The sequence below is a fragment of the Phascolarctos cinereus genome, unplaced genomic scaffold (genome assembly GCF_003287225.1).
Source record: "Phascolarctos cinereus isolate Bilbo 61053 unplaced genomic scaffold, phaCin_HiC Scaffold_3;HRSCAF=262, whole genome shotgun sequence".
NCBI classification, from domain to species: Eukaryota; Metazoa; Chordata; class Mammalia; order Diprotodontia; family Phascolarctidae; genus Phascolarctos; species Phascolarctos cinereus.
Genome location: NW_027555736.1, coordinates 10,842,352 through 10,858,848, shown reverse-complemented (window position 1 = coordinate 10,858,848; position 16,497 = coordinate 10,842,352). Strand labels below are relative to the sequence as shown.

General features: G+C 54.3%; 1 protein-coding gene across 2 annotated transcripts in view; it reads right to left on the bottom strand.

The window, feature by feature from the left end:
• Positions 1–1,309: 1,309 nt before the first annotated feature.
• The window catches only part of FAM53B (family with sequence similarity 53 member B), a 134,575-nt gene continuing 119,387 nt past the window's right edge, over positions 1,310–16,497 (bottom strand). For both annotated transcript variants that reach the window (XM_020973607.2, XM_020973605.2), the window contains exon 5: positions 1,310–6,165. In XM_020973607.2, coding sequence (XP_020829266.1) covers positions 5,800–6,165 — 366 coding nt within the window. In that variant the 3' untranslated portion in view covers positions 1,310–5,799. The remainder of the gene's footprint in view (positions 6,166–16,497) is intronic.

Below are 16,497 nucleotides of genomic sequence, written 5' to 3'. Positions count from 1 at the left end.
CTAGGGTTCATGGAAGGCAAATGCTTCGGGACTCATGGGTCTCCTACCACAGGGGGAAAAAATGGAAAACCAGCTCATGCAAAAACTACAGCTTGGCCTCTGTGGGAGAGGTCTCTCCCCAGACTGCTGGACATGGTGACGTTCACCGAGCCGTCTTCCCCCGCCTTCTCCCCTCCACCCGCTGCCAGCAGTGCCCCCATCTTTGTTGCACGCACATGGGTGAAGTCTACCGAGCACGGAGACGGGTCAGCTTGTCCAGGAGGCAGAGGGCAGCCCAGCTCTTCCCCCATGTGCGGCCAGAAGATGACCAAGGAACTTCAGCCACATGGGAGCAGGGTGGGACCTCGGGGGACTGAACTAGGAAGTTTTATTTACATAGTAAAAGTTACAAGCAAATTCCTGAGGTGGGGGGCGGGGGGGGGCACTGCTAGTGCAATCAAGTCAACTGAGAGAGGCAAGGGGCGGCTCAGTGGTGACCTTCAGGCTGAGATGGCAACAGCCATCCCAAGCCTCCTGGCACGGGCTCCGTTTGACCCCGGGCCTAAGCACCAAGTCACAGCCCAGGTTTCTGCAGTTCTGAGTTCTCCCCAAAGGCTCTGCGGCAGTCACGCTTCTGACAATTCTTCAACATCAGAAACGTCAGACTTGGCAAAGCTCTACAACGCCCCTAAGAAAAGCTGACCTACTCTGCCATCCCGCTCCTTGGGATGAGGACCTGATGCACTGAAAACTCGGTTTCATTTGCCAAACAGACTAGGCTAGAAAGTGAAGAATTACAAACCTAGTCTATGAATACTTGACTTGCAGGTTTTGTTTTTTAATTTTGTTCCTTAAAAAAAAGGAGGGTTCACTGTGGTTTTGACCGGTGCCAACACCAGCTTCAGGAGTTTGCCATGACTGCAAGGACAGGTCAGATCTGAGGCTTCCTTGTTAACTGGACGTGTGAACATCGAAGCAGCTGCCCCTTCCAGCATTCTCTTGGTGCCCACCCTCTAGAGCTAGTCGGGGGTGGCTGGGTCCCAAACCCAAACCGAGCCAAGCTAAGCAGAGCCCTTGTTTCATTTGGTAATGGTCACCTGCCGTGTGGGACAGGACAGCTCCCATGCCCATATCTGGGCAGGCTTTCCCTAGTGAGAAAGTATCCCCAGAGGATGTGAAAAAAAGGCAACAAAATGTCACGTGAGGAGCTTCAGATGATGCCCTCCCCACCCCAACCTTTCTTTGTGTAAGCAGGCAATCTCCACACGACACTCTAATTTACAACAAACACAGCGTTTCCCAAAGCTGAGACCCATGTGCAACTTCAGGATGGATTTCTGTCCTTCTTTATTATTACATTTTCTTTTTTTATATATATGTACAAATTCACAAAAGTTTACCAACTACAAAAAATCTGTTTGAAAAGTAAGGCTTTTGAAAACTGAAAATTGGTACACAAATCCCAAACCAGGAATGTCCCTGTTGGCCCTGAAATCTCCATTTCTGTCACTGTGGTTTGGGGTCAAGTTGACGGACCCCCCAGGCCAATGCCCGTGGCACCAGCCTTTGAGTAAGGCAAAAGGGTTTGTGGTCATGTAAACTGGACATGTATGTGATCTCCTGTGGCAGGGTCCCCTCCTCCTGCCTGGGGCCAGCCCCCTGGGGTGAAGCAACCCTTCTTCAGGTGTAGGGTATGTATGTGTGTGTGTGTGTGTGCACGTGTGCATGTGTAAGAAGCCCTTTGGAATTCCAAGTGAATGACATGTAAAGGAGATTATGCCTTTTTAACAGGGACCTCCCCAAAAACCCATCAAGCAGCCTTGAGGCCTGGTTTCCCCAGGCTCCCTTAGGTGCTTGGAGCTGGGTTCTACAATTCCCTCAGCCTTGACAGGGAACCCCTGGCTGTGGGCATTGGGGATTTCTTTTTATGGGGAAGGGAAGCCTGAGGATAGTGGTGAACCAGGGTCCCTCAGAGGGAACCTTATCTCTACCACCTGAAATCCAAGTTCCTCCCCCCATTTGGGAAGAGTGTGAGGGAAAAGACAGATTTGCCACTGGCCACGACCATTTGTGTGGGCTCCCTGTAGCATCACCAGGGAGGACTGGGTAGGGCAGGGACTAGTCACCAGCAGGGGGAATGTCCAGTTGTGCTACAGAGGGCACCTGGAAGGGCTGGGAAGGGACAGGTGGGCTGGGACCAGTGGGCTGGGACCAGTTCTGGGAGACAGAGTCCACCCAGACTAGCAGGTTTCCAGACCCCTCCCCACATGGGGTTCCTGATTCCGTGCTAACCCAGATTGGCTAAGCCCTCCCTTGTGCCTTGGAAGATGCCAACCAGTCACTGATGCACCCACAAACCAGGGTCAAAGAATTTGTTTTCCAATGTTTGCTTTTCATCTCTTTTCAAAAGGACAAAATTAACCCTCTGTTGCTGTTCAAGGCTGTGGCCACCATCAGTTAACAGGCGCTGGGCTCCCAAGAATCCTCCCAGGGTCAGGTACAGCCGCTGGGCATCATCCCCTTGGCCTCAGCCCACGGGCCTCAACAAGCGTCACTTGGGCTCCACCGAACAGCATAGCTGATGGGCCACCCCCCCCCCACGGGCTCCCTCATCCCCCAGACACCTGCATCCTCTGAAGCACTTGCAGAAAAAAATAATGTGTGAGAAGAGGCCCTCAATTATGCCATGGGGCATACTGAAAGCAACCCCAGCTGAAAGCTTTGAAAAGGGGAGCGAGGGACAAGGATGTTCTCTGAAATCCCTGGCCCTGGAACTAGGGAGCCAACAAAGAAGGGGATGCGGCCTGGGCAGGACAGCCCAAACCCCCATGCCAGATGCTGCTCCTCCCGCTCACCTGTGAAGTAAACCTTTCACTGGCAGAGCACAAGAAAGCCTGGGCCATCAGCAACAGTGCGCCCGCAGCCTCCTTGGGTTGTCTTTGATGCAATGGAGGACGTGGGTGGATGCTGCTAGGCCAGCACCGAGCATTTGGCCGAGCACGGTCCCACCACTGCCAGGCCCTTCTGACTGACGGGGAAGCCTCCAGCAAGGCCGGCAAGAGCAGCGTCTGGGCGACCATTAGCCCCACGAGGGGCTTGTGGCTTTTCAATGGCTATCTCCCACCTTGATGGGTGGGGTCGTGACAATGTTCATCTTCCTCATGGCCAAATCATGAGTATACAAGTGAGTATACAAGCCCATCAGGACCTCCATCTCTGGGAACAAAGGTATTGCCAAGGCCTGGAGACCCCTTCCTCATTTCGATCAGTGCTGAGCACCCCAAAGGCAGAGCTGGGAGACCCTGAGAAGTGGGTTCTGGGAGGAGCTGACCTCTCTCATGACCCTGATTCTAGGATGACGTCAGGGCCCTCACCCCTTGAGGGTGGAGGACCTGGCTATGGGGAGGAGATGTCCCCACCCTGCCAGGCATCCCGGCATCTCTCCACGTCCCTTTTATAAACACAACAATCTTCTGTACTCACTTCGCACTATTCCTCTGCAAACAACCTTAGATGCCAAGACTCACCCTGACAACAGAAGGGACCGCGATTCTCCCTTCTCAAAGACTGAGGAATGAGGGCAGGCATGACGGGGGAGTGGAGCTCTTCCAGCTTTTCATTAGACTCAACCCGCCAGGCCCCGCCATCCCTTGGGGCTCCTCCCTGGGCAGCGCTGGAGCCGCCAACGCCCCGGAGCGCACCTTCAGGAACACCACCTTGGGGGCAGAGGAGCCAGCCAAGGTCCCTTATGGGAGCCAAAAAGTGGCAGACTGCAGGATCCCAGATTCAAGAGGAAGGGGGACCACGGGCACTTAGTTGGGAAATGAGGCGTTCAGTCTTCAGTGGAAGAAGAACAGCAGCAAAATGGCTCCACGGTACCGTCATCACAGGAGGCAGGAGGTCAGAGTCTGGGCCGTTTGGGTTTAATAAGAAAAGCCCTGCACACAGTCTACCCATGCTAGCTGACCTCACCCGATGGATGCTGAGGAGGGGAAAGGAGGAGGGGGATGAGAGAGAGGGAGGCTGAAGGGGGAGGAGGGAGGATGAAGGGGGAGGCGGGGCAGGAGAAGCAGGGAGGATGAAGAGGGGAAGAGAAACAGGAGGAGGAGCAGCAGCGAGGAGGGGGAAGAGGAGGACCAGGAGGGATGTGAGATTTTGAAAGACTGGGGGGCTGAGTCCTGTCCCCATCACTTACTAACTGTGTAGCCTTGGTCACATGACTTGGGCACTTGGGGCAGGGGTTTCATTGCTCCCAGGCCAGAACCTCTGGGAATCTCAGTTTGCTCATTTATAAAATAGGAATAACACTCCCACTTCTCTTCTGCCTACCTGATAGTGGTGCTGTGAGGTCCAGATAAAGCCCTTTGAAGCCACAAAGTATTAGGCACACGAGTTCTCATTACTATAGGTAATATAAGTCAGGTGAGAGACAGAGACAGAGAGGAGAGACAGAGAGACAGGGAGGGAGGGGGGTAGGAAGGAAGAGAGACAGAGACAAAGGGTGGGAGAGAAAGAGAGCAGGGCTTTTCCTGTGGTGTGTCTGCTAGAAGGCCTCGGGGACCAGAGCTAAGTAGGGGAAGCCCCCAGGGGCAGGGGCAGCAGGCAGGCCCCTGGATGTGGGCAGGGTCAGAAATGGGAAGGCTGCCTCCCACCCACTGGCCCAGTCCTTGCTCCTGCGCTCAGAAGGGAAGGGCGGTTGGCAAATTCACAAGATGGAGCCCTACCCACAGTTTTATGGTTAAGGGAAGCCTTGATTTAGATGAGCTGCGCGCCTCGATTGAGTCTGGGAGCAGCCGTGAATTTTCCAATCTCCCCAAGTGCTTGAATTTCCTGCCCTGGCCCAATCACTGCAGGCCGCTCACCATGGATGCACAGCTGTCTGAGTCGGTCCCATGTTCCTTGGGCCCTGAGGGGTCCTAAGCTGGCTGGTGTGGGCTCCTCCCAGGGGAGATGGGTCTAGTGTTTGCTCTGGGGTCCAACTCTCTGACCCCGCCCCCAAAGCAGCCAATGACAACCGGCTAAGGCTGTGGCCACCACCCCGGGTTTGGCACCATGGCATCTCCTGCTGGCATGGGCCTTTCCTGGGAGCTCCCCTCCAATCCCTGGCTGGACCTGACAGTGATGAGACTCTCACGGGAAGCCTGGCTCTGCTGCCCAGCATGGAGCCCCAGGGACCCCTGCAGTTCCTGCCACTGATCTGTAATGAGGGTCCAGAGCTTCTGCGGGCACTGGCCAAAAGGCCCATCCCAAAGCAAGAGCTAGGAACCGTGTGCAGTGCAGACACCCCCTGGGAGAAGAGCAGGCACCTGGCCCCCCACCCAACACCCCAACGCCCGACTCAAGCTTCCTCCCCTTTCAGATTCCTGCATTCACCCTGAACCGGGAGGCGCCCAGAACCTGACTGGGAGAGGCCCAGGGGCCCCTGGGCAGAGGGGATGGTCGCACCTGCTCTTTAAGTCCCACGAGAAAGTGAACAAGCCGCTCTCTGGCTACGGTAGCGGGACAGAGCTCCAGGGTCGGAGAGGCCGGGCACACCTGAAAACGTTTCGGCAAGGCTACCTGCTCTACTCCTCTGCGTGGGATTCTCTCTGCCCGCCACGGAGAGGCCCCAGAGAAGCGCCGGGCGGATGCAGCCGGGACCCGTGAGCGAGCAATTCCCGGAGGCCTGGGGAGGCATTCCAGGAGGGAGGTTGGCTCCTCTGGGACACAAAGGGAGGCCGTGGCCCAGGCCCAACGTGCCACCCCCCCCCCCAAGCTCCCTGCTGGGCTCATTCCCAAACCTGATGCAGATGGCAGTCTAGTCATGTCTTCTGCCCTCCCCTAGTTGTTTTCTATCTGCTCGATGTCCAATTCGCCATCCAAAGGGAAGATGCTGGCCCCGTCCGTCCCGGGGCTCTGCCAGGCCGAGGCCCGGTCCTCTTGCCGCCGACCGCTCTCCTCGCTGGGGATGCCACAGTCCGACTCGTCGAAGGCCAGATCCTCTTTGCTAAGCGTACATTCTTCGGTGGCGGGAGGAGGGTCTGGGCCAGGGGTCCCCGCAGGCTCCCTGCCTTCTGTGCTGGTGCAGGCAGAGAGCAAGGCTGTCCAGGACTTGGAGTTATTCGTGGTAGTGGCAAAGGGGCTCTGCTGACCGCAGTCATCCACCGTGGTGCTAAGGCAGCTGAGGCTGTTGAAGGTCTGACAATTCTGCAAAAAAAGAAACAAGAAACACAGGTAGCCACAGAGCCGACCTCGCCATCGCAGGACCAAAAAGGGCGGTGTGCAGTGAGCCGACTGGCCAGCTGGGGAGCGGGGATGCTGTGTGGGCACTGGCCAAGTCTGATCCTGGACACACATCGACAGATGGCTTTGGGGATATTGGGCCTCCTCGAACCCTTCTCCAGCCACACCCACAGGCCAGCAACATTACCGGGTGTCTGCTCCTAACAGACCGGACGCAGCTGACCTGCTGTCACACGGGTATGTCCACGGCCCGCTAAGTTCCTGCGCTGGCTTGGAGACTTACCACTCAATCCATCAATCAGTCAATCTACAAGCATTTATTAGACTCCCTCTCTGGGCCAAGCAGCATGCTAGGCTCTGGGACACAAGGCTGGAATTAAACAGTCTGCCCTGGAGGGGCAGAGCCAGGGAGAGAGAATACATGCATGGACAAGGATATAAAGGGAAATAAAGTTACTTTGGGGGAGAAGGCAGATCGGGAAAGGCTTCCCTACAACAACCGAATCTCAATCCTCATCTGTGAAATGGGGGCGTACACGACCAGCCCCAGCCTCCCACACGGGAAGGCACCTGACACAGAGGACCCTCTCCAAATGGTGGGGGAGGACGACTCTTGGCTCATTACACGCAGGCACGTCTTAGACTGAGCAAATATATTTGGCCAGCGGATGATGGTCACGCTGCCGAGAACAACTTTCACCCTGACCCATGGAGAAGGTCACTGGCCCGACACCTGGCTCCTGAAAGTCTGAGCAGCCCATCTCTTCCTTCAGTTTGGGGGCTGCCCTTTAGGCAGGAGATGCCCCCGGGCTTCTTGCTCCCATCCATGCAGTGGGGGGATGGGTCTTTCCATCCTTTCTCTTTCCTTCAGCATCTGCCCCTCGGGAACAAAACCATCGCTGTCCCCCTTGGGCCAGGGGATCCCACCCCGTGGTCTTTGGCAACCAGCAGATGCAAGTGGAAAGGCAGGCACTCCTTCTGGGGGAGGGAGCCTCTGCCATCCGTGAGCTCGCTCTCTGCTCCTCAAATGGAGCAATTCCTGGCTTCTCTCAGGAGTTTTCAGAGGCAAGGTAGAACATCTCCCGGCCCTTCTCCTCTTTCTCCTCGAAAGCAGCCATCCACCTACTGGATACTTCCCTTGTATATACTGAGTTTTACACGGGGCATCTCTTGGGAACGTCAGCTCCTGGAGGGGAGGGGCAGTTTGCCTTTCTTTGTACTCCTCCCCCCTTGCCCAGTGCTTAGACTGATGCCTGGCACAAAAATGGTGCTTAATAAACGCTCATGGATCGACCGAGTTGGATACCCGCTGGGTGACCACTGGCAACAGGCCTTTCTCTGTGATGGAGTGGACAGTCTCCTCCTGGCCAACCTCCTAGGACAGTGACCAGTGCACTAGGGAAGGGAATAAGCAGTTATTAAGTATCTACTGTGTGCCAGGCCCAGGGCTAAGAGCTTAGTAAATATTATCTCATTTGAACCTCACAACAGCCCTCTGAGGTGGGTGCTGTTATTTTTCTCATTTTATAGTTGAGAAGGCAAGAGAAGGGTAAGTGACTCACCCAGGGTCTCACAGCTAGTAAGTGTATGAGGCTGAATTTGAACTTGGTCCTTCCTGAGTGCAGGCCCACGGCTCTATTCACTGAACTCCCATTCTACTGCATGGAGAATTAAAAACAAACCCCAGAAGGGGTAGGCCTTATAACCTGTCAAAGTGGTTTGGGGTGGGTGGAGAGGAGACTTTAAAAAAAAAAGCCACAAATAGGCCTGAGGCCTAGAAATCAGCTCTGCAAAACCCAGTGTCTGTGCAAAGAATGAATAAGAAGAAAGGAAGTAGCAGTGATGTGAAATGTGGGTCAGCCCTCCCAGGAAGTGCACCCATCCTCGGGGAGCCTTCTGGCAAGCCCCATGCAAGCCTGACAGGCTGGTGAGAAAGTAAGTACCTAGGCTAAGCCACAGGCTCAGAGCCTTTCCTGAGGCAAGACTCAGGCTGAACCAGAACAGACGAAGAATGCCCCCCCACCCCCAACCCATGGGCACACTCTTTCCAGGCCATGAAAAAAAAAATGTTCTGAGCAAGGTTTCCCCTCCCCAGACCTTCCTGCTGGGACTGTTTTCTTGGAAATCTGCAAGGCTTTCTAAGCGAAGTCTCTCTGGAGACGGCTAAATGGGCCTTCCATTTCCTGGCTGGATTCTTCAGGCTTGGCCTTGTAAATTAAATTCCTCACACCTCAGATGCAGACTTTGACAGCTAATCTCATCCCAGAAAGGGAACGGGCTCTAACGTTCTGCTGGGGAAAACTAATGCATTTCAAGCAAATGTTAGTTCTGGGAATCAAAGCTTAATTGGCCGAGGCCTCCTAGAGACACAGCATTGACCCGTCAGACTCTGGACCCAGAGCCCACTCTCTGAGCAGCGCATTCTAGGAGAAGGACAGGTCCCAGCCCTGCACTGGCCTAAACATCCTTGGGGGAGGGCAGGCTCCCAATTCAGAGGACAAAGTCCTAGGTTTAAGGCCCAGACAGCTCTGGGACCGCAGAGCCAGCTTTTCTCTCAGGATGGCATCATATTTTCCCTCTCTGCCCCACACAGCTGTTAACGAGGAAAACATTTTGAAAAGAGCCATATGAAGGTGTGTTGTGCTGATGGTGGCCATAATGCTCATGCTGAATAATAAATCAACAGACCCAGGTGAAGTTACTGAAAGAAGCTTCCGGGAAAGGAGCAGAGAGAGAAGGGGACATTCTTGGGAAGTGGGAAATAAAAATGCCTGAATAAAAAGGTTTTTAAAAGTAAGAAATGAGCTGTGCTGAGACTTGAAGCCCACAGTGGGTGGGGCTGGATGGACAGCTGGGCAGACAGGCCGAGGAGGCCGGGCAGACGGGGAGCAGAGAGCCGGGCAGATGGATCCTAGGATCAGAAGACCAGGTTCACATTGCTAGCCTGCCTCTCATGACTTCAGATTCTTCTGCTGTAAAAGGAAGGGGTGGACCAGGGGGCTCTGCATCTGTGGTCTACAAACCACCAGTGAGAGAGGGGCTGTTATTATCGCCCTTTAAGGAGAATGACTTGGCCAGGGTCACACGGGTCATTAGTATCTGAGATGGTACTTGAAGCCTGAACTTTTTGACTCCAAGGCTAGCGTTCTACTCACTGCACCACACTGCCTCTAGTGCAGGGCTTTGTTCTTAACCTTTTTAGTGCATGGACCTTTTTGCAATCTGGTGAAGCCTACAGACCCCCCCCCCAGAATATTTTTAAATGCATAAAACAGAATACACAGGCATACAAAAGAAATCCATGATGTTGCCACGCAAGTTCCTGGACCCCCTGAAAGCCACTCCCAAGGACCAGGACCCTCAGGGGCAGACCCCTCTCCCACTAAGAAAAGCCAAGTAAAGTTTGCCATCAGCACCCCCTCCCTGGGATGAGACACTGTGTCCCTACAGCTGCACCTCCACATTTCTCAAAACCAATGTCACCCTGAAAACATCTTTTCAGAGCTGGGAAAACAAAAGCCTGCCTGCCTTTATCGATGGCTGTCTGGCACAAAGCACCCTGGCTGAAAACGCCACAGGCCAGCGAGCGAGGCTTGCTTTCTTTCCGTGGGTCCATGACTTCCCTGGACAATCTCAGTCACCACCCAGCCCCCATCATTTGATCTGACCATCCTCACAGCCCATGGGTGCCACTGAACTCTCATCCTCGACTCCCCCACCACCACCCCCCACTCACCCCCTGCAGACAGGGTCACTGTTTCCCCCTCGGACACTCCTCTCCTCCAAGGCCCTTCCCCACACTCACACAGCTGCCCCAGGTGCAGGCCCTATGCCCCCAAAGAGGTGCCAAGTAACTCCTACATTGGGGCCCAACCACCGAAGCTCGAGGGAAGCCCTGCAGGAAGCGGGGCCGCCGTTCCCAGCTGGAACGTCCTCCGTGGCTTGCCTCTCTCCTGCTACTCCCCAGACAGGGTGCTCCATCCTGCAGCTTTGCTCGCACTACTCTCACATCCACAATGCCCCCCTTCCTCATCGCTGCCTCTCAGAAACCCCATTTCCCTTCCAGGCTCAGCTCGCGCAGCTTTTCCTGCGAGAGGCCTGTCCTAATGCCACCCCAGGCCCAGCCCTTGAAAGCATCACGTCTTTGCTCTGAGGATTTTTTGTGTCTGTTTGCAAGGGCTAGAGAGTAAGCCTCCTGAGGGTAGGGGCCTGCACGGGCTGGCATGCAGCAGGCTAAGCACCTCCTCCTGTCCTCGTCCATCCTCTCAGACCACAAAAGGGCCTTCACTCTCTGCTCAGCAGCAGCGTCCAGAATGGACGTGGGATCCCAGCTGTTCCTCAGGCAAGTCTCTTCTCTCTGGGCCTCAGCTTCCTCATCTGCAAAATGGGATGATACCAGCCCTACCTCAATGGGTAGCTGTGGGGAGATGCCTTCATGCATGGAAAGTGCTGCCCACAAGGGCGTGGGCCACGGAGAGATCAGCTGTCATGACTGCTGTTATTCAGAGGGCAAGGGTGATGTCCCATATGCTCTGCAAACCAAAGGTGCTTAATGTTTGTTCAACAAATGGCTCCTGATTCTAATGCTTCCTGCTTCTTGCTCTGTCCTGGTTCCCTAATATCTCCCTAGCTGAGCTCCAGCCAGTTCAGGAGACCCCACTTGTCCTCCCCGGGAGCCCCCAAATTGGGAAGTCACCCCCACGGACTAAGCTTTTCAATCCCAAGCGTCCGATTGGTGTTATCTAGCAATATCCCCACAGCAATACAACATCTCCCTCTTTCTAAATGGGAATATTATCTAAATAAAAGACACTAATAGAGCTAGAAAAAGAGAATTCAGGGAGACATGCAATTAACCTCTGAGTTTCTGGAAAATGAACCCTTTCATTTGGGGACCTCAAGATTTCATTCTGTTAACCAAAGGATCTCTAAAGACACCCATCCATGGACTAGAATCCGGCATGTACGAGAGCGGCCTGCTAGCAGTCCTGCACCCCCAGACCCTCACACACCCCACAGACTCCCCCCAAAACGCCCGTGGGGCATTTGTTGGGATGGTCCAGTCTGCTCCAAAAGCCACCTCTGCATGAGGCTCTCACGAATCCACGTACCATCCCGTTCTACTTCGCATGTGGCAGAGTTCAGTTTATTCAGTGTTAAGTTTGGCATACATCCTTTTTAAAAGAACATTTAGTGAACTGAGCAGCCCTTGGCTTCCAGCCCCTGATAATCCCCCAGCGGAATACCAGGCCCACGAAGGCAGGGACCAAGTCTCTTGTCTCTGCACCTCCAGCACTCATACAGCGTCTGGCACATACGAAGTGCTTCATAAGTTTGTCTGTAAGCACTTATTAAGCACCTGCTGAGTGCCAGGTACTGCAGGACAAAGCTCCCGGGACTCAGAGAAAGCCCAAAACGTTCTCTTAAGGAGCTCCCTTTTTTATTTTTATTTTTGCTTTTTGATGAGGCAATTGGGGTTAAGTGACTTGCCTGGGGTCACACAGCTAGTAACTGTCAAGTGTCTGGTCTGAGGCCAGATTTGAACTCAGGTCCTCCTGACTTCAGGGCCAGTGCTCTATCCACTGCACCACCTAGCTGCCCCTAAGGAGCTCCATTCCTATGGGGTGAGATGACGCGTAAACAATGTGGCATATACACAACTTAAGCAGAGTAGACAGAAGGTGATCTGAAGGAGCTGGGGAGAGCCTCTGGGGGATGAGGAGGGAGAGAATTCCAGGCAGGTGGAAGAACAACCAGAGATAATGCCCAGAGTCTGGAGACCAAGCGTTAGGAGCAGCCGGGGGGACAGCGTCAAAGTGGGAAGGGCTCTTAGTGCCAAGCAGGATTCTGGACTTGATCTTAGAGGCAATGGGCCGCTAAAGGGTATTGGGTGGGGATAGGGGTGTTGGTCAATAAATGCTCATTAAGCACCTACTATGTGCCACCTCAGCTCTGGGGATACAAAAGAAGGCAACAGGCAGCCCCTGACCTCAGGGAGCTCACAGTCTAATGGGAAGACCACGCCACAACTAGGTACAAACAAGCTAGAGACAGGATAAATTGGAAATGACCAACCGAGGGCAGGCACTGGCATTGAGAGGGATCAGGAAAGGCTTCCTGTAGGAGGTGGGCTTTAGGAAAATCACTTTGGCAATGGAGTGGAGGCTAGATTGGAGGAGGGAGGGCACTAGTGATCAACGTGTGCTGATTCCTGATTAATGGAATCCTATAGGAAAACAGAGACTCCTTGTTTTCAGAGAGGTAGAACTTCTTAGGAATCTTCCGCTTTAGAGCTCAGGGAGACCGGGAGGGGTCCCCTCATTCAATTCCTTCAGTTTGTAGAGGAGGAAATGTGTTGAGAGGGGAAGTGACTGGCCAGCGCGCCCTAGCCAGGAGGGACGAGCGGAGACGCCGAGGCTGGGAAGCCTAGTAAGCTCCTGAGCCTGAGCTCCGAGGCAGCTCCCACGAAGTCAGACGTTCTCAAGTCTCCCGTCGTTTGGGGCCACGCCAGCGGATGGCCGGCTCTTCCATGTCCCCAGTAGCCATTTGGCTTTCAGGAAGAGAACTTTGTTCTTGTCTCTTTTCCCCAGAGAACGGTTTGGACCTCTAGACTCGGCACCCGAGGTGGCTCTGGTTGTCGCCTCTTTTTCTAGGGCCCTTGCCCAGAGGTCTAGACTCCCAGAGGCCCCAAAAGCCTGATCCGGCAAACCCCTGGCTCCCTCCCTCCTGCCACGCTCTTCTTTTTGATGACCCTAGAGCATTCCTGCAAGCATGCAGCTGACCTCCTGTACTCTGAACTTCTCCCTGAGAACTCTGCTATTCAAGCCCATGTCATAAAAACAGATTGATCTTGCCAGCGCGAGCGGAGGAGATGGCTGATCGCGGCTCGGTTACTGTGTAACGCTTATCAACCAAGGCTTAACCAAGGAAGAAACCCAATGCCCTCGCAGGGGAGAAGCAAAGCAGCGGATGTAAACCCTGACCTTGATTTAGAAAACAACGAAGCACGAAAGCTGAAATCAAATGTTCCTTGTACGTGCTCCTGTGATCTTGCCATGGGGATGGCTGGGGGAAGATGGAAGATGGTCACATGAAAACTCCAAGTCTGCTGCCATGAGCTTAGAGCTCGTGTCTTCACGAGGGATGGTTCCCTGCTAATCCCATAAACGTTGGAATGAACCGTGATGCCCAAGTGGTACGTTTCTATAGGACAAAGGCTATCTCTAAGAGACAAACCGAGGGTGTTACCTGGCCAGGAAAGTCCCTGCCCTGCCTCTTGTAATCATCTGGCATGTCTGGCCCCACACAGGGTTATCTGGGTGTGGGAGCAGATCAGCCCAAAGGCACCCAGCAACTCCTGGCTCTCTGGCACTGAGGTCTCTCATGGCACTGACGGGCCAAAGAAGGAAGCTCTCCCTCCCTCCCATGGGCCGGGCACTGGCCGGCCCTTCATAAATGCTGAGAGATTGCCTGAGATCTTGGACAGAAGCCCCTAGGCCTGGGAAGGTCAGCTCAGGAGGCCACAGGCCTGGCTCGGGAAGCCTTTGCTCTCTGCAGTGTTGAGCCCAGCCTGGCACCATTGCTGAGCCAACCATTAAAAGGACACTCCACAATGCCCAGCAACCACAGGTGCGTCTGCTGACTCCAGGGCCTCCGCTGCTCTTTTGCAATTGAGAAATAAACAGCATGTCTCCGTAGTTGGCATTCCAGCAAGAGTGCCATCCAGAAAAGGGTAAAGGAGGGACGGCACCGCGCTCTGCTCTCCTCTCCCATGAATGGAATCCTTCACATCACCCAAGCTGAGGTACACACCCTTCTGGCACAAGGCCAGGGTGGACCCGGGAGGCTCCCGTGGGATTACCCAGGCCTGAGGAGGGTCCTGGGCCACACTGCCAGCCGAGGATGTTTTCTGGACACATCTCTTGCTACTGCCCCTTCGGGGGAATGCAAATCCCCAACTCACACGACAGGGAGGGATCTCAGAGATCACCTCGTCTGGTCTCCTCATTTGATGGGGGAAACTGAGGCCGAGAGCCAGAGCTGACACGTGCAGGCCTCTGGTGCCTGGCAAGGCTGCTGGGTCAGGCAATGCGCTCAGTCCTCCAAGTCACAGCCAGAATCTCCTCCAACAGAGATGCGAGTATCCTGTCTGAAGACAGGGAAGGTGGAGTCGGGTCCTTGCCTCATGCAGCTGCAGGCACCTCATTACCTCCTTTCTACAATACCATGTATTTACGAGCGAGGAGACATGTCTACAGGTCACTGCCTTTGATACCCTGAGGCAAGAGGGACCCAGGGCCGCACCATTTATCTGCTGCCCACTCACACTTCTTTTAAAGGAGGGGAATCCCTCCCCCCAATTTCTACCATAAAGGCTCCTCTTCGATCAGCCCTCATTCTTGTCTGACTTTCCTTTTGGACTCATTAGTGGAGATGGAGTAAATGTAGCTCTAAAAAGAAGTATATCGTTTATTGGTGCTTCATAAAGATGTGAGGACAACTGCTCCCCCTAACTCCCAGCCCATAGTTCCTGCACTTAATAATTACCAAATGAAATCTGAGTTTCATATAAGCACCGTCGGTGAAAACATCAGGCAAGGCAAACCACCCAAAATGGCAAATGGCACCAGACATCTGCCAAGCATCTGTCCGTGGGATGTGAAAACACTCTGGCCTTTTTATTGGGCTATTAGGCCTTTTACAGAATCAGAAGGGGGTGGGAAATTCCCTGGAAAACATTTCCCTTATTGTGAGATGGTTATAATGGCCATTTCAGGGTTTGATTTAGGAGACTGGATTTAAAGAGAACACTGTCCTGCTTTACAGGGGACCTGAAACAGAGCTGGGAGCTTTCTTTGTGTTTCCAGCCCAAGGCTCTGCGGGGGGGGGCACTTTCTAGAATGAGCTTGTTTCGAAAAATGTGAACCCCCCAACACAGCTTCTCCTCCGTCCTGGGCCTGAGACCAGGAGGAGGAAGGATACGGCTGGTCCTATGTTTGCCCAGCTCCGTGGTGCCACACATTCCAAATACACCACCCAGCTGGGGAGAAACAGCTTGGCCAGGGGTGTGTGTGTGTGTGTGTGTGTGTGTGTGTGTGTGTGTGTGTGTGAACTCTTGTGGCCCTGGCCGGCCACAGGTACTGGGTGGGACTCACTTGTCTCAACTGAATTCCAGGGAAATTTGTGAGATGGATTTCTTAGGTTCTATTTGCATTTAAATCCTGGTGTCATAAAGCCCAGGGACCTTGGATGAGTCATGCTAGCTCCCAGGGCCTTAGTTTGCCCATCTGTAAAATGAGGGCCTTGGACTCCACTTGGGCAGCTGGTATGACCTGGGGAGGGACTGAGGGGATTCTCAAAGGAGAACCCACCCACAGCAGCGTGAGGTCCTCAAGGCCAAGTGCTGGGCCTTCTCTGAGTAATTCCTGCTGCCCCATAGGGAAGGAAAGACCTAAATCTTAACTCCTCTTCCCTCTTCACGCCATCCAAGAGGAAGTTATTCCCCAAACCCCAGGGCTCCAGAAGTCAGACTCTGAGAAATGCCTTCCTCTTGAACCAGCTCATAAAGACGGGTCCTGAGAATGGAAGGTTGCAGGGCCAGGCTGGCTGTTGTCCAGCTTTCTTTTCACAGTGATTTCAGAGAAGAATCCCACTCCCAGAAAGGCAGAGAGAGAGAAAGCACTGCCCAGGGCTGGGGAGGCCTGGGTTCTAGTCCTGACCCAGCCACTCTCAGGGCATGCTAGGGCAAAGAAATGTCTGCTATTTCTTCCTCATCAGATGACCGCTGACCTCTCTTTCTCTCCCTGGGCCTGCACACCTGGGGCCACCGTCAACCCCAGCAAGAGGGAGAGGGAGTGATGCCAGGTGCCCGGGACTGGGGGAAAGGTCAGAGGGGGAGGAGCACCAAGTGCGCCAGGGTTCCACCGAAGACCCTGTCCAGCAGCCCACCGGCCACCCACTCTTTGGCGGAAACTCCTTGAAACAAACAGCAGCTGCAGTGGAGCACATGGGTGTCCTGTGAAGGCTGAAGCTCCTGCACACACGCCAGGCTAAAAGGACAGGCCTTGTCTTTCTGAGCCAACAAACACCTCCTTCTTCTTTAACTCACTGGCATGCCCGGGCACGCCTGGGCACCACAACTGTCCACAGGCCACTCTGTGTGCTGTGCTTATCATCGCATTCTTGGGCACGGACTGTGCCAGCTGGCCTGGCCACTATTCCCACTCCACCCAGGCCCTGATCCCCCTGGAATGTCACCCAAGTGGGGCCCAGGGCCTGTGCCAGTCCCCAGCGAGA